The sequence below is a fragment of the Hipposideros armiger genome, unplaced genomic scaffold (assembly GCF_001890085.2).
Source record: "Hipposideros armiger isolate ML-2016 unplaced genomic scaffold, ASM189008v1 scaffold_287, whole genome shotgun sequence".
Taxonomy (NCBI): Eukaryota; Metazoa; Chordata; class Mammalia; order Chiroptera; family Hipposideridae; genus Hipposideros; species Hipposideros armiger.
In genome coordinates, this window is record NW_017731637.1 from 204,192 (window position 1) to 228,616 (window position 24,425).

Genomic DNA, 24,425 nt, shown 5'->3' on the forward strand with positions numbered 1-24,425 from the left:
CATGCTCAGTTGTGCACAGATTTAATTACTAAATAATTATGGTATATTCTAGGCACACACAAAATGTGAAGTCACTTCAGCAGCCATTTTTTTTTCTCATTGCAAACACAGTACTTCCTGCTTTATTAATAAGCTTCATTAATATTCTATTTCTTTTATATAAAATGTTATCAATTTCATAATTTATGCTAAGCTGATAACATATGGCTAAATCTAGATATTTCACATATATGCACACTTTTTTTGTGAGGGAATAAGCAATGACACAAATTTGATTATTGTAATTGAGTTATAATGAATTCTGTGGAAAAATAAAAGCTGGCTTTGAGGAAGGCCTTAAAAATTAGCATCCTAAAGTTTTTCTTTATAATATTTTACTCCATGTTATCTCCAGAAACAAGTTTGACATGAAACTGCTACCATAATTTAGATGAATTATCATAATATACATTATAGATATACATTTAGTTACATTTAGTTTGCATGCAAATTTTATGCAAAAAGGAATTTCTCACGTGAATAGTCTATTCTTTTTTTATCCCTAGTATTATATGTTAAATATCAAACCCTGGATACATTAAAAGCCTCAGGGTCATGGCCCAACAGAGCACAGAAGTAACCAGGTCTCTAATCTGGCCACAAGCTCCTTTGAATCCATCATTCAGTCTTCCTAATCACATTTTCTCTCTAGAAACTTAAAAAAGTATAGCTCTGTTATCAGGCCCATATGCATGCTTGATAAATTTTACTTTTTATTCTAGAATGAATGGATAATTTGACAGTTTGAGAGGTATGTTGGTGTTTATCTGTCTAGCATCTACCTGTCTATTGAGAGAGTTCTGAGTGATTTATCTGCGATTAGTTTTTCTGCTGGTTAGAATTGTATCTTGAGGTGACCAAAACCTTAAGTTTGATCCCTGTATGAGGCTTTTAGATTTCTTCGCTTATATGCTAAAGTTAACCTTGACAGCAAACATCTGCAAGAAGATCTCTTGAGGCTGTATGATGGGAGGACAGAAGGGTCAATAACCTTCAATACAAAGAAGTCAGAAGGAAAAATAATTCAAAAAGCTTTCAGTGGAAATACTCAAAAAGATGTTGAACTTCAACATGAAAGATATTAAAAACAACAAAGAAACATTATTCTGCTGCTGTACTAAATCACAAGAAATTTGGATCTGTAATGCTGAGTAAGTTCTTATTGCTGAAACACAGAAAATTATATAAAATAACAGAAATTCCCAAGCAAAACCATACTTCTTAAGGTGATAATCAGATTGATTTGAGAAGACTAAAATGAGAGCTTTTCTACTCAAAGTGAAAGTTTGTGACATAAACATGTAAACCAGAAGTCTTTATGTCAGGATAAACAAAATGAAAGGTGAAAAAGAAAAAGTAATCATGTCTCATAAATTATGGTATCATAGGTCTGGGAAACATCCTCTGAAAATAGAAGGAAAGCAAATTTAGTAAGAATGAAAAAGTATCTCTTTACACAACAAGTAGCTCTTGAAGGTGACATGGGCTGAAGATCTAAGTCTTGTCAAGAGAACTTGACAAATGTCAACTATAATGACATTATAGTTTATGGGATGTAAAGTACACCATAGGGAATATAGTCAATGGAATTGTAACAGCTACATATGATGTCAGAGGGGTAGTAGGTGGGGGAAATTATAACTTTGTGAAGGGTGTAAATGTCTAACTATTACGATGCTTTGTACACCTGAAACTAATTTTTTCTTTAAAACAAGAAAGACTTGAGAGAAACCATACACAGAGCTTCAACCTATCATCAATAAAATTAACTTGATGAGGGACCCATTTATAAGCCAGTCTCTTCTCCATAAGTTATTCAATCTTGTTATTACAAACCTACATCCTTAATTGAGGGACCACTTATTTACCAGCCAGCAGGAATGAGTGAGATAATATAGAAGTCTTATTAATATAGTAATCAAATCAGACCATGCCTTTTTGTTCATATTACACTTTTGGTAAAAGGTTAAAGCATTCCTACCCTGCTGTCTTTAGACTTCCTCCCCCTCCCCCATAAAAAAGACCAATTTTCTCTGCTCTGATAATGATAGTTCCCCAGCAATAGTAGGACTCAGTGGGACTTAAGAAGTCATCACTCTAAATTGTTCATTTTATTAATGAAGACATTAAAAAACCTAAGAGGTTGTGATCACCCATAATTTAATAGTCTCTTTGTGGTAGGACATAGGCATATATTCAAATTCAGTGTTTTTTCCACAAGAGCCCAATAACATACAGAATACCCTTTATAATCATGGGTCTAGCAAAGCACTTAGAACTCAGTCTTAGATATGATATAAGGCACTCAGAATTCACCATGCTTGATGAATAATATACTGTTTTGACAATCTATTTGATATTTAAACATTTTTATGCCTTGTTATTTAAGCAAGATGATAATTCATATTTTTTTTTGATTCTAGAAAATCTGTTTTCATCCTAAAACAACTCCAGATAAATTAACTCCTTAAAGAAAATGTTGCCATTAGCAGATATTTCTTTTGGCTGGAATTATAATTCTCACAATTAAGTTTATGCTATATTTAACCATTCAGCTGTGGTTTGGATATGACTTTTTCTAGCCAGTTTTCATGGAAAATTTTGTTACAGTTTTTGCACATAGAAGGTAGCCAATGACTGTTTTAATTGTATAAGTTATTAAAGTTTAAAGCTCCTATTTCATAATATTACATTTTTTTGGCATTATATAACATATCTCATTGTTTAATATCCATTTCTTCCAGTAAAATTTAATCTTTCTAAGGGGCAAGGGATTTGTTTCATTCTCTCTCTCTCTCTCTATTCCTCTCTCTCCTCCCCTCTCTCATTTTCTCTCTGTCTTTTACTTTTATATCACTGTCACCCTATACTGTGCTTACTACATAGAAAGTATTCCACGTATTTTCAATGATTGCATAAAGGAAAGACTAGAAATACTGTATGTGCTTACACTGCATTGTATCTACATTTTCAAAATGAAATATTCTGTATTTCTTTTGGGACATCAGGATTTTTAGACATTTAATATGTTACCAATAACAGAAAATTTAATTTCCTAACACTTCTTTAAGAATTATTCCCAAGAAATTTTCTATGAAGAAAACTCCATACAAGACATAGTCCTAATGTGAGATATTGATTTTAAATGAAAACAGGGTAATTTTATATTGAGTATAATAGAACTGAAATGTAATATTTTATTAAAAAAGACACTTACAGATCACCTAAACTTTTCTCCTAGCTTAAGCAGGAAGGATCTTGTAGTCACACTTTATGATCTTCAGGTCAACGAGAATGTACTCTATTTTAAAGTTCACTTAAGGAGGTGTTTTTTTCCAGTAAGATATGTAAAACATGTCAAACCTTGTTCCTATGAACTTTTCTTATGGTCAGTACTTAAGAGTATTTATAATCTTTGAAAGTAAAAAGTGTATCTATCTCATATTCAGACATTATCCTTTTTTTCCTGCCCTTTTCCCATTTTATAGTCTCTGCAGTAATTTTGATAGTTAATCTAAACTGATGTTCTGAGACTGTGAATCATGAAATTTGTCACATATTTTCTAATTACTAAATAATGAGATGGATATCATACTACAGAGGTTTAACATGATGAGCTAAATTGAGAAGATGTGATTTCTCTGCAAACCACAGTAGGCTAGAGAAAAGAATAATTAAAATATAAATTTTAATTATGGCTATAATAACAACAGGAAAGGAAAACAGGGTTTTTACCAGCTACTTTGAGGTTTTCCACCTTACCATGATTTGCTGCACATTCAAAACATTTTTATTTCTATGAAAAGGACAGAGAGAGATTGAAGGATGTCCTATTATTAAATTTCCTATTTTCTGATTTAATATAAAATTTCAAAGATAAACTTAAATGGATTAACTTTAAAGCACGTTTACAGTTACTTTATGCATAGAATCACTAATTCTGCAGAGTAATTTGTACTTATCTTTTAGAAGGCATATCAAGAAAATAAGAATGATTCTTTACACATGTCTTACGATACATGTTGAAAGGCTTCAAAAGACAAACATAGAAACAATAATCCAGAAAATCATTCATGAGATATGAAATCATTAAAACTGAAATTCTAAAACCTAAGGTTCGATTTCATAGGCTGCATTTAAGAGCAGGTCCACCACCGCTGTAAAATAATTATTTAGCTCTGGGGACTAGGTTTTGGAGCTACAATAGTCAGAACCTGTTTTAAACATTCCTATGTCCTAAACTTTAGTGACTATTTTTTTCTGAGCAACAAAATTCCATGGCAGTATTACGTTTTTATTATATTTTCTATAATAACACATTTACCCAGGACCCATGGTAATATCATCCACTCGACGATGGTTGGTGGTGGACCTTGCCTGTTCAAGTCTGACCTGTCGATGTGCTGAGAGGCAAGCAACAGCAGGAACAAAAAAGTCAAATAGGATGCTGTATGGCAGATGAACTTGATAAATGGCTTTCTGATGAAGAGTCCAAGTGGGCTTTTAGGAGCTATAAGGTAGCACACAGAGAAGACAGGAAAAAGAAGTCCTATTATGAAACATGTCACCATCTTCACCGCCCAGTGTCTTCTCCTCCAGCCTGGGAACTCATCATACCAGCGAGAGGCAAGCAGTTGTTGACAATTGGGTTGGGCAACAAACTAGATGGAAAGGAAAAGGAAAAGAGAGTCAGGGTTACACGTAACGGTTCAGTTCCTCAGTAAGAACTCAGAGCTATCATTAAAATCAGAAATTCTGCTTTAAATTATTTTATATTTCAACAATATAAAGTGCTTTAACCAGCGTAAAGCCCATTTATTGAACATTATACATCCAAGGCATAGTGTTTAGCCAGATGTGACAGAAATCAAAATACTATGGTTCATTGGAGGAAGCAAAATTAGAGCAGGGAAAGATGAATATTTATAGGATAGATTGATAAGTGAACCAAGCTGTGTGCAAAGATACACACATGTATGTGCATATGTAAGAATCATTATATATATATATATATATATATATATATATATATATATATAGCATAAAATTAAAATAAATGTTAATGGTTATTTTTTGATTTAGTGGTTATTTCATACACTTGCTTTTCATTTTTATAGTTGGTTGTCCTTTTAATATTTTTATAATAAACACAACCAGTTTCATCATCAGAAAAAGTAAATACGGTACTTGTACACTTTTAATTGGGCTGAGGCAATAAGGAAAACATGTGAAATCTTATTGGGATTACAAGAATGTAAATCATTATAGCTGAATTTGGTGAAAATAAAGAAAATTCCTTACCTAAGTATAATCAATTACCATACACAAAACATTTCACAAACATGGTATCATTTTATCCTGGCAACGTGTTGGAGATGTTGCATAAACTTTTCTCTATTATAAGGGTGAGGATAGATGAAGTTATTGTATAAGAGGTCAGTAAATTTATTCAAAGTTGCATATCTAGTAAATAATGCATTATTTGACTATCTGGCCCAGGTTTTTTTTTGTGTGCACACTACATTTCTCATTGGGACTGACAACTAACCATTATACAAATTCAGAGGGAGTTTTCTCTTCCAGATAGAATGGTCCAAGAAGGCTTCCAAGCTCTGCATGGGCAGATTTATTAAGTAGAGAAGAGAAGGAAAGGCAATTCAAGGGAAGGTATGGTGGGAGAGAGAGCACACACACTGGTGACAAAGTGTACTGTGTGTACCCAGTAATGCCCATGGGTAGTTTTTACTGTAGTAGAAGCTCTCATCCCTTCTTAGGACTGCAGGTAAATTCTGTTAGCATCAAAAATAGGCTTACTCTAGAAACAAACTGAATACCTGGTCCTTTCATAGGACTCCCCATCCCACTCCTGCCACCCCAATATTTTCCTTTTTTTTTTCTTCAGTCTTAGCCTATATGGATCTCCTCTCTCTTACTCTTTTTTTGATGGTAAACAATTAAATAATTCCTGGGTACACAAAAAGGGCCTTGTTTATCATAAACTGAACTCTATTTGAGAGTCAAAACAGAGATGGGTAATTGATTAAAAGACCAATTCAAAAGTTGGAGTGTGTAACCATATGGACTGAAGATAGTATGATTTCTCATGCAGATATTTCTCTTTATATAGTCTTGGATACCCTTACTCATCAAAGAATATAGTGGGCAAATAAATAGGTAACAAATTGATTTAAATTCATAATAATGTGTTAAGTAAATACAAATAAAACTGCATTTCTTCAAGATTGGGATGATGAAGTCTCTCTTCATTACATTGTAAGTAATTTAAGTAAGCTTCAAACTCTGTCAAGTTAAATTTTATAATTCAAAGAATAACTTCTTAACATACTACTTGCCTATTATTCTGGTCAAAATCAGTTATTTGAAAGTAAAAATTGAGTTCTTGCTGATATATCTGCAGAGTACTGGCTAAGAGTGATTGATATAGGTCATTAACAAGCCCTGTTCAATTTAAGAGTGGGTCTCCACTCCCCACACATACACAATTTTTTCTGTCAGCATTTTACAAACAAATCATAATCTACCATCTTATTTCTATTTTTTCATATATAGTGTTCTTCATAGTACCAGAATTTAGCACAATTGAGAGGCCTTGATAGAAGGGAATTAAAGAAACTTATGGAAAATGCAAAATATAGCTTCATTAAACCTAACAAACTGAAGAAACTCTTTAAGGGACTAAGTGTGAATAACACATTTCATACATACAGAAAAAGTAAAAAATAAAAAAGATATGTACTTTGTTCCACATGGTCTGGGTAAATTCTTGGACCAACAAACTGCACGTCCTGCAGAAAATCTCACCAGTGCATGGGACACCAGGGCAATTGAGCATACAGCTGTACTAGGAGCACTTAATGTTTGCTTGGATAAATACTTCTGTTGCCCAACACACACATATAGACTATGTTAAATTACCTAGAAGGAGCAAATCATCCAGTCCTCACAGAACACCTGCCCTTGCCAAGCATGAAGTTGGCTTTAATTTTTTTTTTTTAATTTTGTTTTTAGCTGAGCCATCCTGCCACCTGTTGGCAGTTCAGCAGCAGCTCAGCTCAATCCGGGAATCCAACCAGCGACCCTGTTGCTCAGAGCTCGCACTCTTGAGCAAGCTCTTAACCAACTGAGCCACTTTAATTTTTACTAACACTTTTTCCTGAAAGATCTTTTTCTTTAATTATTGGAAAGTCCACATCTGTGCTTAGTAAATGAACATGTATACATTTTTTTATTAAACACAGACATGGTGAGGTTTATGTATAGGGAAAGAATAGAGACAGGACTATATAAGCAAAGCAGGAATGGGTGTAATTCACAAATTTCCCAAAATGTGGATATTTGGCTATAAATTTGTTCTAATCATAGAATTGAAATAATCCAAAAAGTATTCCTAAGAATCAATATAAATCTAGATAGTTTCACAATGGTTTTACATTTTTTTCTATTATAGTGGTTCTCTACGTGTTTACACCATCATTCCCTAAATTGTATTCCATTAATGAACAGATTTTTCATAAAAAAATCAGTTTCATGGTTAAATTAATTACCAAATTAAGGGTAAAAAATTAAACTTTTATATTACAGGACTTTTTAGTCTTTAATTGCTAAAGTAGATTAAAACATTCAATGGTTTCATGTTTCCCTTCCTTCCTTCTGTTATGTTTTTTCTTTCCTCCATGATTCCTTCTTTGTACTTTGTTCCTTTCTTGTTCCCTTCTTCCTGTCTTTCTTTGTCTCTTTCTCCCCAACCCTCTCTGTCTTGTATTTTACTTGGATTATTTAAAGGAATATTCAGCTTTAACCCAACCTCCTCTGAAGGACACTCTCAGAGAGAGGGACCACCCTATCTTTTGACACCTGCCACTGGTCAATTCCAGCAATCCCTCTCCAGATGGGCCATTATATCGCCTGCAGCATGCTGGGTGCTTACAGCTCCTGTTTCTTCTGTTCCATCTTTGAGCCACAGGAACTACCATCTTCTGTACTATTCCAGGACTGGGGAAAGTGGGAGTTCTTTCCAGGAACACTGTATTATAGCCCCTTCACTCCTTAAAGTTGTTGGCAAATTCCAGCACAACTTCTGCCATCACATTAAAATACATGCTAAAACATTGTAAACTTTCAAATTCATATTTGTGCCATGCATTTATAAAAGACACTCTGAAAAAAAGAGAAAAACTTCCTATCCCTCTTTTAATAACCTTTAAAAAAAGTTTCAAAAGCCTGATCTCATGATTATTTATAAAATCTTGAGTCACGGAATTTCAAATATTGAAGAAACTGTAAAAATTATCAACTTTAATCTCATTTTTACAAATAAAGAGGGATCCAGTGTCAATGATTAAAAAAAAAAACAAAAAACTACCCAGGGCCGGCCGAGTGGCGTGTTGGTTAAGAGCTGGCTAGGGACTCCAGAGGGCCCCGGTTTGGATCCCACATATGAGGGCCAGTGACACTGCCCTCCACAGCTAAGATGCTGAACAACAGGTCAACCTGGAGCTGGGCTGCCGTGAGTCACCCGTGATGGCGTAGGCTGCAGCCCCTGCTGCAGTGAGTTGCCATGGGCTACCTTGTGTAGACAGCAGGCAGTGTGAGCGACCANGTTTGGATCCCACATATGAGGGCCAGTGACACTGCCCTCCACAGCTAAGATGCTGAACAACAGGTCAACCTGGAGCTGGGCTGCCGTGAGTCACCGGCTACTGCAGATGAGTTGCTATGGGCTACCGTGTGTAGCCAGCAGCCAGCATGAGCGGCCAGCAGCTGCTGTGAGCGGCCGTCCAGAAGCCGGCGACTGATGTGCCTCGCCTGGGAAGAGTGCAATGATGGTGCCAACTTGAGCCAGTGAAGCAACGTCCTCCACAACCAGACTGAAGAACAAAACGACAGCAACTTGTCTGTTCCCCTTCCCCCAATTCCCCAATAAAAATCTTAAAAAAAAAAAACTACCCAAAATACTAAAACACCCCAAATCACAAAGGAAACTGAGAAAAAAATGATGAGGAGAAAAAGGATAAAGCTGAAAAATAAATACAAACAACAAACAAAAAAGCTCAAAACAAACAAACTTCATTAATACATGGGGAGAAAGTAAAATATTGATTGGCTATGTATAGCATAAGCAAAAGAGAATTCAAAAGTTAATGGAGACCTAATAATTAAAATAACTGGATCAGATTTATTTGATATTTGTTCTTTCTTCATCTTTTCGTTTTTTTCAATACATTTTTCTAGTTTAAAAATTTGTATCCAAAGTTCAGACTGTGGCCATATTCTCTATAAGAGCAAAATCTAGATCTGGGAACAACCAACTCGACTCCTTTTTTGCATCTTGACTAAGTCAGATAGTTACATGGCAGTCTCAACTGGCTGCTGACTGATTATAAACAAAGTTGAAACTTTGGGGTCGAATGTATTATAGTGAGTTCCATAAGAGCAATCTGATTTCTTAGAAAGGATGACAGATTCACATACATGCCAGTTTCCTCTGGGTCTTACTGTTTATTCTTTAGCAATTCACAAACAATCCATATCCTTTGGGGTTTTATTTTCTCTGCCCAGGAAAGTTTTTTCAAAAACACATTTGTAATGTTGATAGCAAGGCTTAAGGATTATTTCTAGGCAGAAGAGCTTCAGGAATTATTTTGTCCATAGCTACCCTTTCTTCCACTTCAGGCCCAAACTTCCTTCATAGCTGCCAATGGCTTTTAGCTGCTTGGGCTTCTCTCTGTTTCCCAGAGATAGCTCTAGTTGTGGTCCTAATGAAAACAATTATTTTGGCTTTTGGGAGCACAGTCATACTGAAAAATTAATCAGACTCTTCTACCTCATGCATTAAAGCATCTGTTTCACCTGGTCTTTCCTAATTTAATTAAGCCAGTAGTATTCTGCATCATCAATGAGTTAGACATTGGCTAGATAAGTGGGGAGAGGACCCAGGTCTGTAAGAACCAGATAAAGCTGTCTTCCTGGAACTCAACATGTGTTGGGGACTGATCATGTGACAGGGTAACTTAATATAGAGCATTACATAACTTGTTTAAAAAAAGATACAGGGTATAGGAGGAATTATGCCAACACGAAATAATCAGAAAATTGGAGGAAGGAAGCAAGATTTGTAAAGCATGGAAAAAAAAAACAACAGGTAAAATTTTGACAGGCACAGGTAGAAGAGTTATGATTCAGATTTAGAGTTTGTCATGTTAAAAATTTAAGGATGGAAATAAGTATGTTTAGATAAACTTATTCTCGAAGGTTACAATCTATGGTGGACATACTAGAGATAGAGTGAAAGAGAAATTGCAGCCATATTTTGGGACATAGATGAAAATATTTATTGAGCCAACTTGAGTCTAAGCCTTGCTGCTCAGTGTGGGCCAAGGCCAGCAACACTGGCGTTAACTGGAAACTTGTTAGGGATGCAGATTTCATGTTCCATTTCAGGCCTGCTGAGTAAGAACCTGCATTTAACAGTGTGATTCCTATGGATGTCACAAATTTGATAAACACTGGCTTAAAGGCTTTGATGTCTAATGAAGTTATATTTAGCTCCACTGTAAAAGGAGGATTTGATAAATACTGAAAAAGTAGTTTTAATTAAATGTAAATACATAGTTGAATATTTAAAAATCCTGGGAGAGTGTGTGTGTGTGTGTGTGTGTGTGTGTGTGTGTGTGTGTGTGTGTGTGAGTTTGTTTTAAGCTAAGTCCAGCTGTGGTGGTATGAGAATTCAAGAGATAGGGACTAGCCATGGGGTGGTGGTTCTGAAAGTTGAGTAAGCAACAGGATCACCTGGAGGCTTGTTTAAACACACGTTCCTGAACAATACCCCCTGCATTTCCGATTCAGTGGTCCAAAACGAAGTCCCAAACTTTGCATTTCTACCAAATTTCCAGGTGACACTGTTGTTGCTGGTCCAGGGCCAACTTTTAAGAACCACTGCCTTACAGAAAATGACTTTTGAGTAATATAGGATAGTCTACTAGTTTTTGTAATTTCTTTCTATTTTTCTATATTTGTGCTCTCCTCATTTAAGGTCAGTACTCTTATTGAGGTTATGAACAGGCAAATTCAGTTGAGTAAAGATGCTTTTGCATAGAAGTCACACTTGTAGCAGATATTCTATGGTACAGATTAGTGTAATATCTAATTACAGGAATAAACACAAAAATATAAAAAGTAATCCCCAAGTCCTTAAACTCTAGTGCAGGTAGAGAAGCTGAACACAGTGCAATGGCAACCAGAGGATGAGAACCAACTAATTCACCATATGAGCATGAATGCCAGGTAGGGACCTAGACTAGCATGAAACCGAGTGGGACACAGTGGACATGAGAGACATGATTAGATGATGAAGAACCTGGACCAGAAAAGGAGAAAACAATTCTCATACCTAGTTTCTAATACATCGTTACCCTTTGCATCACCATATGCCTCTATCATGACCCTAAGGTGAAATGACAAATCATATTGTACTTATACATTTGGATGTTGTAGGAAGTAAGAGGATACAAGCCTTGGAACAGTCCACTGGGATTTGAATCCTGTATCTGGTACTTCCTGATTGTGTGAACATAAATAAATAATTAAATTCTCAGTGTGCCTTTTCCCTGATCTGTAAAATGAAAATAATAGAAACACTTATTATATAAGGATTGTATAATGTTATTATAAAATCAAATGAATTAATACATAAAAAATACAGTGGTTTCTAGATCATAGTATGTGTTCAATAAATGTTAGAGATTATCAGTATTGTATATACAAGTATATTTACACAAACAAGGATATGTGTATATACACATATGTCCAGATACTTGTACAATCACTTATAGTCTTATACACATATACAACATATAATAGTTTTTTTAACGTGACACAGAATATTGCAGATATGCCAACTTATATATATATTTACATATTTCATTACCTAATTTTAATTAACATAATGTCACAAATAGGGAATTAATTTTAAAAGATTTCTATAAGAAATTTACATTCACAAGATAATAATTCAAGCGTAAAGGAGTAGCAATAACTAGTGAACTAATTAAGTTTTCATCAACCCTATTAAAGGTTAAAAAATAATGAAGGTTTAATAATATCTGAGAAGACATTGGTTAAAAAGCTTGAGATTAGTCAAAAAGACTGATAAACTTCAGATTTTGTCCTCCACAAACTATATTGGCCAATAATCCCCTTGGCTCTATCAAGTTCAAAGAATCCCCTATCAAGTCATCAAATCACCTGATTATTCCCCTTGGACATATATACTAAGCTGAGATTTTCAGACTGAAATTCAAGTACTAGCTCAAAGCATGTTACTAGGGCACCACTCTTCTGATGTCTACAAATTCAGAAGGGAAGATGACAACTAGACTCCATCTGACGGTGCTGGTGAGGCGGGGGCAGGATTAAACTTCTTAAATCATTTCTGGGCCTAAATTCAAAATTGGTTTGGCAACTGAGCCGGGATGATGAGTGGGCAGCGATGGGAAGTTGAAAATGCAAAGGCAAAGGAAATACAGTGGGAGGTGATAAACCCAACATTGCATTCATTAAACTATTGAACTTGGCAAACAAAACCCAATTTAGGTAGCGGGAAGGTAGAGTCAATAGATGTTGTTAGTTCTTTGAAAATTACAAAGGGCAGCAGTTAGTAGAAATTCCACATGTATTCATCAACACCCTCTTCAGGATATATATGAAAAATTGTTTTAAAGTATCATGAAAAATAGAGAAAAAATCATTTCTAGGTGGCTACCTTGATGTACAGGCAGAATAGTATATATTTTTTAAGAAACCAACATTTGACTGTTGGCTATAGGTGAATAATAGGTGAGAGTGGTAGATGGAAAAGTGAAGAAAGTTTGGTCCTGATCTTGGCTAGCTGTCAATGTGCTGGTTTCCCAGTCTCTGATAAGTCACCAACAGTTTCTGCACCGAGGAGTGGCATGTTCAGAAAGGGTATCCACTCTTACTCAGAGGCCCCTAGAAAGACTACTAGCTAGCTTAGAGGACTAAACTCTGCTGTACCATCTTCCATTTGGACAAAGATCCTGAAAAAAAAAGACACAATGGGAATGGATACTAATTGTTCTTATGAGTTAAAAGGATATAGTTACTTTTCTTTTCCCTTCCCTATGTCTTTTAGTATAATATCAAGACCAACTATTTCTGAAAATACTAAATTGGTCAAGACCCTGAAGAACAGGGTCTCTTTTATACCTTCTTTTCAGAATCAACAGTTGATATCACAGAACAGAATCTTTTCTGCATCCTCTATTTATACACATAAATAATTTAAGTGAAGAGTTATATTTGTTTCGAATGTGTTATATCCTATACACAGATACGTTCTAAACTCCAGCCTGAGGGTCAAGAAGAAAATCAATTTATTTTATGTTCTCTAACCTCTTTGCCTCCCTGACAACACATCCTTAGACAATCTTGGCTAACATATTTCCTGGGCAAAAAATAATACTCAGTTGTTAATTATCTGTCTACTGAGGTTGGAATAAAATTAACTAGCCTATGATGGAGTGAGAAAAATGATGTGTTTTGAAAACAGCTCACACAGTGACTGACCCAGGAGTGCTACCTGCTACAACTTGTACAGAAACAGAGGGGAGAGCCAAACATTACACATAATGGAGCCAAAGGAGATTCCGGTTCCATACACCTCTGCTAGTCTTTGCCTTCAACTGTTTAAAGTAAAGAAGAATAATGAAGAAAGTGCCTGTTAAGAGGAAATTATTCCTGGGTGTCATTTTTCATTCTTTCTCCCTCCCTCACTCATCTAATTATCACTGATGTCCATTTGTTTGCAGTGTTTCTCCCCTGCTGGCCCTTCTCTCCATCCCCTCTGCCTCAATTTCTCATGAGGATTACTGAATAATGGGCTTCCCTATCTCCTGGTTTTTTAAACAGCCTATGTTATGGTCTTAAAAATGAGGGATGCATCATTTCTCCCTCATCATCATTTTTAGGATTTCCACTTGCCATGAGTCCAAGCATTGCTTATCTACATCCTGGTCAGTGTATCCTTATGACAGCTCCCTGAGTTAATGTACATCTCAATGTGTCAGGACGGATCATGAAGCATGTGGAAGAATGATTAAAAAATAAGGAAGAAGTTATGTACATGAGGAAATGGTGCATGAAAAGTTAGACCTGCAACCACCAATAGGGATTCTTCAAAGGAGCTCCACCTGCAACACAAAGCAATTGAGTGCAAATAAGAACTTCACTGATTTTTTTTTCTAACCCAAGGTACTGTTATCCTTGTGAATATTAAAGGTTTTGTATATACACTATATCTCCATATTATCTCTGAGGTTTTATTAAAACACATTTGCTCATTGCTTTAGCTTTTTTTGTTAGTCGCCATAACGAAGAGCCACAAACTGGTTGACTTAAAACTAAAGAAACTTATCTCACAGTTCTGGAGGCTTGAAGTCTAAAATCAAGGTGTTGACAGGGCCATACTCCCTCTCAGACTCTGGGTAGAATCCTTTCTTGCCTCTTCCTACTTTCTGATAGTGGATGTCAACCCTTGACATTCCTTGGCTTGCAGCTGCTTTATTTCACCTGTGTCTCTGTCATCATGTGGCATTCCCCCATGTGCCTCACTTCACATCATCTTCTCTCTTCTTGTAAGGACACCAGTCATATTGGAATAAGGGCCTATGCTACTCCAGTATGACCTCATCTTAACTAATTTCATCTGTTATGACCCTTTTGCCAAATACAGTCAAATTCTGAGGTACTGAGGGCTAGGAGCTTAATGTATCTTTCTGCGGTACATAACTCAAACCATACTATTAATAATCACTGATTTTCTAGTAGTTGCCTAGTATATAGCTTTTGGTTCTATACTTTACATAAAAATTGCTATTTTGAGTGCTCTAAATATATTTCAAGTCCATAAATAATTTTGAAAAATCCTGCCTTCCACTCCATGTTCAATTTCCCTCCACCTCCTGACTCTATTTTTCTATTGACTTATTTTGTCACAAGGACTGATGATAAATGGCAATGAGTAAGAAGAAATAAAGAAGATCAAATTGTCAAGGAAGTATGAAATGAGGGGATTCTATATATAGGTATTTAGCTATCCATATGATACAACTTTAAGATTTTCTGAAAAAAAATGTCCTATATATAAAACATCTCCTATATCAGTCAGCTGCTATAAATAAATATTCCTATGGGCTTTCTGGCAAGTGTATATTTTTATTGGCATAAATTTTAGATTGCTTAGGCAAGCAAGGCATTAAGCATATATACAATTGTTACCTAGTTGAAATAAGGCTTTCATGCAATGGGATAAAAAAAAAATAAAGCTTTGGTGGCTGGAAAAATAATAGGAATGAAATCTTGATCTTGTTCGGTACTATATCCTTAGTGAAAAACTCTAAGGATACAGGGGAAGATATATGGACACTGATCTGAGAGAAGACATCTGGGATGGGTTATGCAATAGAAATCTCCAACGCAAGATAAACTTTGACCACCGAAAGGTTTGCTTGGTTTGATCATATTTGTAAGTTTAAATTATCAGCAGATATTTTTTACTCTTGAAAAATGACCACTTTAAAGACACACAATACAAATAACTTAATAAGTTCATAATGATTTTGGGCTGTAACATCGTTTATCTGCCTGTGTGCATAGATTGCTTAGTGGCACAACAGTGGCGCAACATCTACTTAGATGAGATACCAACTCCTCTCCATCCACAAATGGTCTAAGTTAAGATCTAGAAAGTCCCTGGCTTCAAAAAACTATATTCTTTAACTCTCGTGCTCTCTGCCCATATGTAATTCAACTATCGAAGCATAATAACAAGAAAGCAAACAACTCAAATTAAAACAAACGGGCTCACGATTTGAACAGACACCATAAAAAGATATGAAGATGGCAAATACGTACTTGAAAGATACTCCCTGTCACTTGTCAGTAGGGAAATGCAAATTAAAACCACAATGAAATACCATTATACACCTATCAGAATGGCTAAAATAAAGAGGACTAACCATGATATGTGTTGGTGGGAATTTGAAAACACCGGAACTCTCACACATTGTCCATTAGAATGTAAACGGTTAGTCACTTTGTAAACAATTTGCAGTTTTTAAAATTAAACATACAATGACCATATAATAGACTCATTTCAATCCCAGGCATTTATCCACAAGAAAAGAAAGCATATGTCCATTCAAAGACTTACATACAAATGTCATAATAGGTTTGTTGTAATATCCAAAACAAGCACAATTCAAATTTCCATCAACCAGTGAATGGATAAACAAAATGTGGTATATTCATACTACAAAAGATTACTCAGTAATAAAAAAGAATGAACTATTAATGTACACACACGGTTGAATCTCAAAATAATTACACTGAATGAAAAACGCTGGAGGAAAAAGAGCAAATGTTGTATAATTCCATTTATATAAACTCCAGAAAACACAAACTGATCCCCAGTGACAGAAAGCACATCAGCATGTGTCTGAAAAGGGCCTCAGTGTGCAGAGAAAGATTATTAAAGGGCAAAAGGAAACCTGTAGGATGATAGATATGTTCATTATATTAACTGTGGTGATGTTTTCACAGGTGTACACATATTATAAAAAGTTATCAAAGTGTCATTTTAAATATGTACGGTTTATTGTATGTCAATTTTACCCCTATAAAGTTTTAAAATGTCCCTATTTTGCTGACATCACAAGCACATTCAGGATGAGTAACCTCCAATGTATTACAATCTTATCAAGTTGGCCTCTTTCTCCTATATTCATATCCTTATATCATTTCACCACCACTCCTTACTTCAGATAGCATGAAATATTATCATAATATCAGATGTCATTATCTCAGGACTAAACTAGAAAAATAGGTCTATTTTCTGCCCAAGCCTATTAGCCTCTGAGCTCTTCTCCTACATACCATATTGCTGAGATGATGGGTCTTGCAAAATGCAAATTTAACTGTGTTTCTTTTTTTATTTAAAGTCTGTACTAGTATTTCATAGTCTCCAGAAAAAAAACCCCAGGTGTATGCCATGTCTACAAGGCCCTTTACCTTGACCTTCCTTTCTTCCAGCCTTGCATATCTACATGTCAGGCATACAAACCATTCAGAATGCTCTGACCATGTCTAGGCCTTTCTTACTGTTCTAGGTTTGCATTTGTTGTTAATTTCTGCTTGGAATTATCCACTTCTCATTTTCTCATAGTGAATTCCTCTTGGTCCTCCAAATCAGCTTCTAATTCTCCTGGCCACTCAGTTGTTCTTTTTCTCAGTACTGGTGTTGTACTTTGAACATACATTTATAATTACCCTTCTTTCCTTTTTCTCCTGCATTTTAATGATAGGTTACAGTGAGCTATTTTAGAAGGGTCTGCCTTTTGTCATCACTCAATCTCTAGCACCAGTGCTTGGCGCTGAGATGTCAATGAATGCTTACTCAATTGAATTAACTGTTGAACATGGTTCAAGGCTTATGGGCCTACTTAGTCAGGCACTAATCATTTATGAAAGTTCCACAGAAAAGCCTGGTTGAAGTCATTAACCTCAACACTAAGAAGAGGGATGCATTATATTTTTGTGCTTATTTCCAGAAATTTCAAAATTAGCTGCTCCTTCTTCTTAATGTGAAGTAGTCCAGGCAGGTTCCTAGGAGGTCCACTGTGATGTTTGAGTGGAGGGTGAGAAGGCGGTCTCAGTCCAGAGTAGATGTCAGTGCTTAGAAGCTGCTGAAAATCAAGTTTGTCTCAGAAAAAAACATCTTTAAAGAAGCACAGAGGCAGAGTATTTAAAGAAGTTGCCAAGGAAAAACATTTCAGAGAAATGTAGCTCCATTCCACAACAATCAGTGAAGGAAGGGCAAGACCAGGAAGTGGCAAACATGTTTTCAGTGTTCTTTACTCCTCTTGCTATGGCTGTAAGAGAAGATAACAGTGATATTCTTCCTTCTCTACCTTGCTCTTTTGTGCAATCAGAGATGTATCCATGTCTGATGAAAAAATTGTTTTTAAAAAAAAACGGTAAACCAATATCGAAGAACTTGTTTCCTTGAATATAAAACTATTGATGATGTCCAAATATTGGGAAGAAAAGACCAATGTTGGATTCATGCAAGAAAACACTGATGTTAAAAAACCTTCCATATGAACTAAAATTATTTTTTAAAATCACTGTTATTCTCTATACAGGGAGTATTTTTCACTACTCATATAAAACTGAAGCATTTTAAAAGTAGATTCAGAGTTTTGTTCTCTTGTTACCATGAACAGACAACATACTGATAGGCTAAAGCAACTTGTATGTTTTGATTGGAGCTCTCAATACTTTGGAGCATCACACTCTGTTCCAAAAGATAAATATATACCAAACTGCATTTCATCAAGTTATAAGCTTCTGTAATACAATCTGTTTGTAGATTAGGGATCGTCTCTAAAAGATTTTCCATAGTTATCTTTAAATATCACAAGATGTGAACATAGCGTTTAGGAGTTAGTTACGCATATATAATCTGATTACAAAATCCAAGGCAAATCCTATAATAAGCACAGTGTATAGGAAGAGTTCAATTTTTACTAGGTTTCTTATGCCAGCACCAGTAACCATTCTTATCCACCTCCCCTGCCATGATTATCACAATATAATTCAGGCAGTCCTATGGACAGTAAACCAATGACTTTTAATTCTCCTTCTACCTGGGGATATCCAAAATTGCATTTCTACTTTCCAAGCAGCAGCACCAAGACTGTCCCTCTAGAGCTACTTATATTAAACTAGAAATGGTCCAATTCTGAGATGAAAATGACTCATACAAAATTACAGCTCACTAGTTCACCTTAATTTTTCATTTGCATTTAAGAAATGATAAAAGATAGTGAATGACAGAGACTTAGGTGCCAGAATTGAAGGAACTGTACCTTTCCACACTGGGTCCTTTCCACTACTCCTGTCATTTGTCTGAGTCTCCTGATCTATCCTGATTCAGGGAGGCGGAAAGGCAAGCAGTCCTTGTGCCCTCAACCTTCAATACCAGCGCCCTCTCTGTCCTAAAATAGGGATTCAGTTTCTTGGTTTAAACAGATATGAGGCTTCCATACTTAATAGTAAATAGAGTTATAATTTTAGCATAATAAAGATAATGATAATTATACAGAGAGCCTCTTTTTCTTGGTAACTAGACTTCCAGTAGAAATAAATGAAGCTACGAGGACGTTTACAAATGCTCAAGAATTTCTTGCTAAATTCTTCACTAGTTTTGGAAAGTCCATTTGAGAGCAAACAGAACCTATCTGCTTCATATCATCCAGACATATTATTGCCAACTGTGAGCAACTATTTAGCCACCTCCAAACATTTATAATGCAATTTTGGGTGCATCATACATATGAGAAATATAGTCAAAATATTTACTTATATTTCTGTCAGGATAATTTTACTTTACCCAAAACATTGTTGAAAGCTGGAGACAGTTTGAACTTTTTTCCCTTTACTAAATTCAGTGAGACCATGATACATATTCTGGACCCTTCTGTGGGTACCTCATTTGCTAATCCCAAAGGAATTCAAAAGTCACAATAGGAATTGAAAAGAAGGATATTTTCATATCTGTTCCCAGAATTTAAAAACAGTAAGATTACAAAACACAAAACAAAACATATAATGTTTGGATTGAAAGTCCTAATTTCCAGCACATCATTTATTTAGTTAGTTGAAAATGAAAAGGTTAAAGGTCCAAAGAGTAGCACAGAAACTTCCTTTTCTTTATCCATATAAATAAATGGCAACCAAGCAATCTCAGTATGCTGAAAATAGGTTTCTCATTTAGCAAAGGTCTAGAGAAGCCTTTATGGCGCAATTTCTTGGGATTGACATATTCTCGCTATTTCATTTTTACCACAGTAACCTTTTGTCATGTCTGTGTAAGTTACAAGTCTGCCCAAAGTAGGAAATATCCTCCTCCAACTGGAGCTAAGTCTGAAACAGAAATTTTCCTGCCCAGATATTGTGGAGGCTTAAAACACTGGGCAGGGAAATATGGGGAAACTATTTTGAGGCTGTTTTCCACATTGGCACTGCAATATTAACCTCAAAAGGTAGTTAAATATTTAAAGATTGAGAATATTTTTTTGAGTTGAGGATCTGGAACATTCCCTCATTATATAAGATGTGATAATACCTTCTGGTATAAATGTAAGTATCCCGATATGGCCCAACACCCAGATTTGAAGGGAATACAAAACGTAATAAGGATCTGTCAATTACATCGGAGAGATGTCAAGTAAGTATAAAATACAGATAGTCTTGTCCTTGTGAAGAGTATAAAATTAATATTTAACAATAAAGTTATTGATAATCAGTAATCACTGTAGAATTACTGAGTGAGGGATACAAAACTTTGTATGTGAAGCAACTAGAGAATGAGAAATTATATCTTCTTTCTTTATTCACCTTCCCTCCCTTCATACATACATTCTGAGCTGCAGTAGCCCTCTGTCCCAAATACTGCCTCCTCCTCATTCAACCACTCCAATCACTGTACATTAACCTTCTTCTCTGGTCTGCTGTCATTCTGAGAAAGAAATATTTTTCACAGTGGTGGGTAGTCTCTCTATATACATATATCAGCATCAATTATAATACATAGCATTAAAGTTAAGTCTTTATTGATATATTTATCTCTGTATACCCCATACCAATTTAATATTATTTCTCTCTGCACTGACAATGCTTCACGGAGTTTCTGGCACAAAGAAGATTCTTGAAATACATATTTCATAATGAATGAATAAATATATGAATAGCAATAGCAGAAATACATACTTTATCTGCTGCTTTCAAAATTGTACCTGGATTATTTTATGGCTCTAATCTTGCTATGTAGCATGGAAGAAGAGGCCAACTCTAAACATATGGTCGAAGGCTAAAGAAAGAAGTGTAAACAATGAGATATTCTCACTAAAAAAAAAGTAAAAAATACATAGCACATTATATAACTGACTTTACTACTCTGTCCTAAAAATTAGGAAAAAAATGTATGCTGTCAATAAATAAACATGTCCATGATATATGGAAAAAGACTACTTAATTTTGTTTCAAATTAACACTGATTTCTGACTCTCGTTGGATTCCTGGCTAAATATACTACTAAAAGTATACATTCTACTTACCAATCATGTTATTTATCCCTTCTCCTGTTAGAAAAACTTTAGCTGATGACTAATCTTTATTGGTCTTGAATCTCTCTTACCTCTAAGGTAAAGACCCGTATGACTGAAGGTATGTGGCTATTGATTTTATTAGTTATAGATTTTCAGTTAGCAAAAGAATTCTCTTAGTCCATCCAGGCTGCTATAAGAGAATACCATCGATTGCATGGTTTATAAATAACAAACATTTATTTTTTACAGTTCTGGAAGCTGAAAAGTCCAAGATCAAGACGGCAGCAGATCAGTTGTCTGGTGAGGCCCCAGTTCCCATTTCACAGACAGCAGTCTTTTCCTTATAATCTCACATGGCAAAAGGGGTCCCTTCTTATAAGGACACTAATCCCATTCTTGAGGGCTTCACCATTATGTCCTAATTACCTCCTAAAGACCCCACCTCCAAACACCATCACATTGGGGATTAGGTTTCCACATAAGAATTTCAGGGGGTGGGGGGTGGGGGGGGGACAAAAACATTCAGTTTAGAGCAGGAAAAAAGTAAATAAAGACAAAGAATTTTTGAAGAGAATGATAGATTATGACATTTATATCAAGGTAACATACAGAGAAATAAATTTCTAAACTCTGTACAATGCTGTAAAGTATGTAATTAGCTGTTCTTTCTTATACCAGGTTAAGATTGATTTTATACTCTAAAATGACATTTTATATAAAAATCCTCCTCACAAAATAACCATAAAACAGTCTATTGTGAACACCTGAATCTCAAGTCAGTGTTCTAAAAGGTCACACAGAATTAGTTTAGATAAAACAGCACCACACATCTTTTATTAAAAGTTACGTTTTTTTACTAGAGGTCTATTATTGCTGCTCAGTTTCTAAACCTTCTTTTGTTGCATTGTGCAAATTTACAAATAAAAATAACATATTACATCAATTATCTTAATATCATATTAAATGGGTGATCATAGTAATAGATGTTTCAAACAGAAGAACTTCTTTGCAGCATATGAGATCAGACAATTATGCTCATGAACTCATCCTAGAAAAAGTGCTACATACCTCATTGATGAATATCACTATGGTCACCTTTGAAGCACTCCCCTTGGGAAGCTATGCACTGATGCCAGCACCTAGCCCACCCTTCAAAGCAATTTTGGAACTCTTTTTCTGGAATGGCCATCAGAGCTGTCATCGTATTACCCTTAATGTCCTGAATGTCATCAAAATGTCTTCCTTTCAATATTTCCTTTATCTTTGGGTAAAGAAAGAAGTCATTGGGGCCAGATCAGGTGAATAGGGAGAGTGTTCCAATACAGTTATTTGTTTACTGGCTAAAAACTCCCTCACAGACAGTGCCACATGACCTGGTGCATTGTTGTGTTGCAAGAGCCATTAATTGTTAGTGAAAAGTTCAGGTCTTCTAACTTTTTCACGCAGACTTTTCAGCACTTTCAAATAGTAAACTTGGTTTACTGTTTGTTCAGTTGGAACAAATTCATAATAAATAATCCCTCTGATATCAGAAAAGGTTAGCAACATTGTTGTGACAAGTTCTCAAACTTAATTGTCAGACATCATATTCTAAGAGTCCATATTCTAATAGTGTAAGCAATAGTACTTTGAAAATGTTAGATATTACACAAATGTTTCAGTGACATTCAAATGATAATTTTTTTTTTAAGATTTTATTGGGGAATTGGGGGAGGGGAACAGTGTTGGGGAATCTGGGGAAGGGGAACAGACAAGTTGCTGTCCTTTTGTTCTTCAGTCTAGTTGTGGAGAATGTTGCTTCACTGTCCTATGTTGGTATTATCATTGTGCTCTTCCTGGGTGAAGCAGATTGGTCGCCAGCCTCCGGATGGCCGCTCATGGCAGATCTTGGCAGCTCACACCAGCTACTGGCTGCTCACACTGGCTGCCTGCCAAACACGGTTGCTTATGGCAGCCCACTGCAGCAGGGGCTACAGCCTACGCCATCGCCGGTGACTCACGGCAGCCCAGCTCCAGGTCGAGCTGTTGTTCACCATCTTAGCTGTAGAGGGCGGTGTCACTGGCCATCATGTGGGATCTGAACCGGGGCCCTACTGCACAGAGCTGACATCCCAAGCCAGCTCTTAACCAACGCGCCACTCGGCCGGCCTGATGATTGTTTTTTTCAATTTGATATAATTCATTGATTAATTATGGAAATAACAGAGCCCTGATTCTAGCTTAAAGTTTACTAAATTCTGGAATATTTAAGTTTTTTTCCCTGAGGATTAAGTTTCTAGTATAAGTGGATGTTAACACTTGGGTTAATCAACCCAAGTGTTGATTAATTCAAAGTCCGTTTTTCTTGCTATTCCAGATATGAGTCTTACAGTAAGATGTAATAAACATGTTTAAGAAAGAAATTGGTAGTTTGTAAAAAGATTTAAACTGAGTAACTTCCTGTATTTCTTTACATATGGTTTGCCTTAAATTTTGGCTTATTTAACTTGCTCAGTAAAACAAATTTATTTTCCTCAGTCTAATTCAGTACTCTCCAAGAAATACAATGTGAGCCATATGTATAATTTAAAATTTTCTAATATACATATTATTAAAGGGAAAAAAACAGGCAAAATTAATTTTTAAAGAAATTTCATTTAATCTAACAGATGTATAATCTTATTTTGAGGTATAAATAATTTAAAATTCATTAATGTTTTTTTCAATTCTTTTTGTACCAAGCCTTGGAAATCTGGTGTATACTTAACCTTAGATTATATGTCAATTTGGACAAACTGCACTTCAGTTGCTTAACAGCCTCATGTAGTTAGTGTCTACTTTTGACAATAGAGCGCCAGTGCTTTTCAAACTATAGACTTATAGATATATTTTGAAAATTCTCGAGAAATCTCTAAAAGGATCACGCTGAGTACTGGATGTGAATAACAGTAATTTGTTGTTTCAGTGGCTGTTGACACAATGTCTATTCCCAAGGGAGTGACTGATTGTACCTATTTCCCTGTCTGCCCTTCTCTTGTGATAAGTAGACAGTGGATTAATGATTCTCGTATGTCTTCCTGTTTCTACCCTCCCATGTTACTTCGTGCAAGGGATTTACAGTCCTTGTTCCCCTTTATCATGTCCCTTCCTCATAGTGCTAAAAGAGATTAAACAATGGGATCTGTTATATTTCAGAAATGG

At 35.4% G+C, this 24,425-nt stretch overlaps 1 protein-coding gene across 3 annotated transcripts in view; it reads right to left on the bottom strand.

The window, feature by feature from the left end:
• TRPC4 (transient receptor potential cation channel subfamily C member 4) overlaps positions 1–24,425 on the bottom strand; it is a 233,384-nt gene that overhangs the window by 74,944 nt on the left and 134,015 nt on the right. For all 3 annotated transcript variants that reach the window (XM_019658677.1, XM_019658678.1, XM_019658676.1), the window contains exon 5: positions 4,364–4,700. In XM_019658677.1, the coding sequence (XP_019514222.1) occupies positions 4,364–4,700 (337 nt within the window). The remainder of the gene's footprint in view (positions 1–4,363; positions 4,701–24,425) is intronic.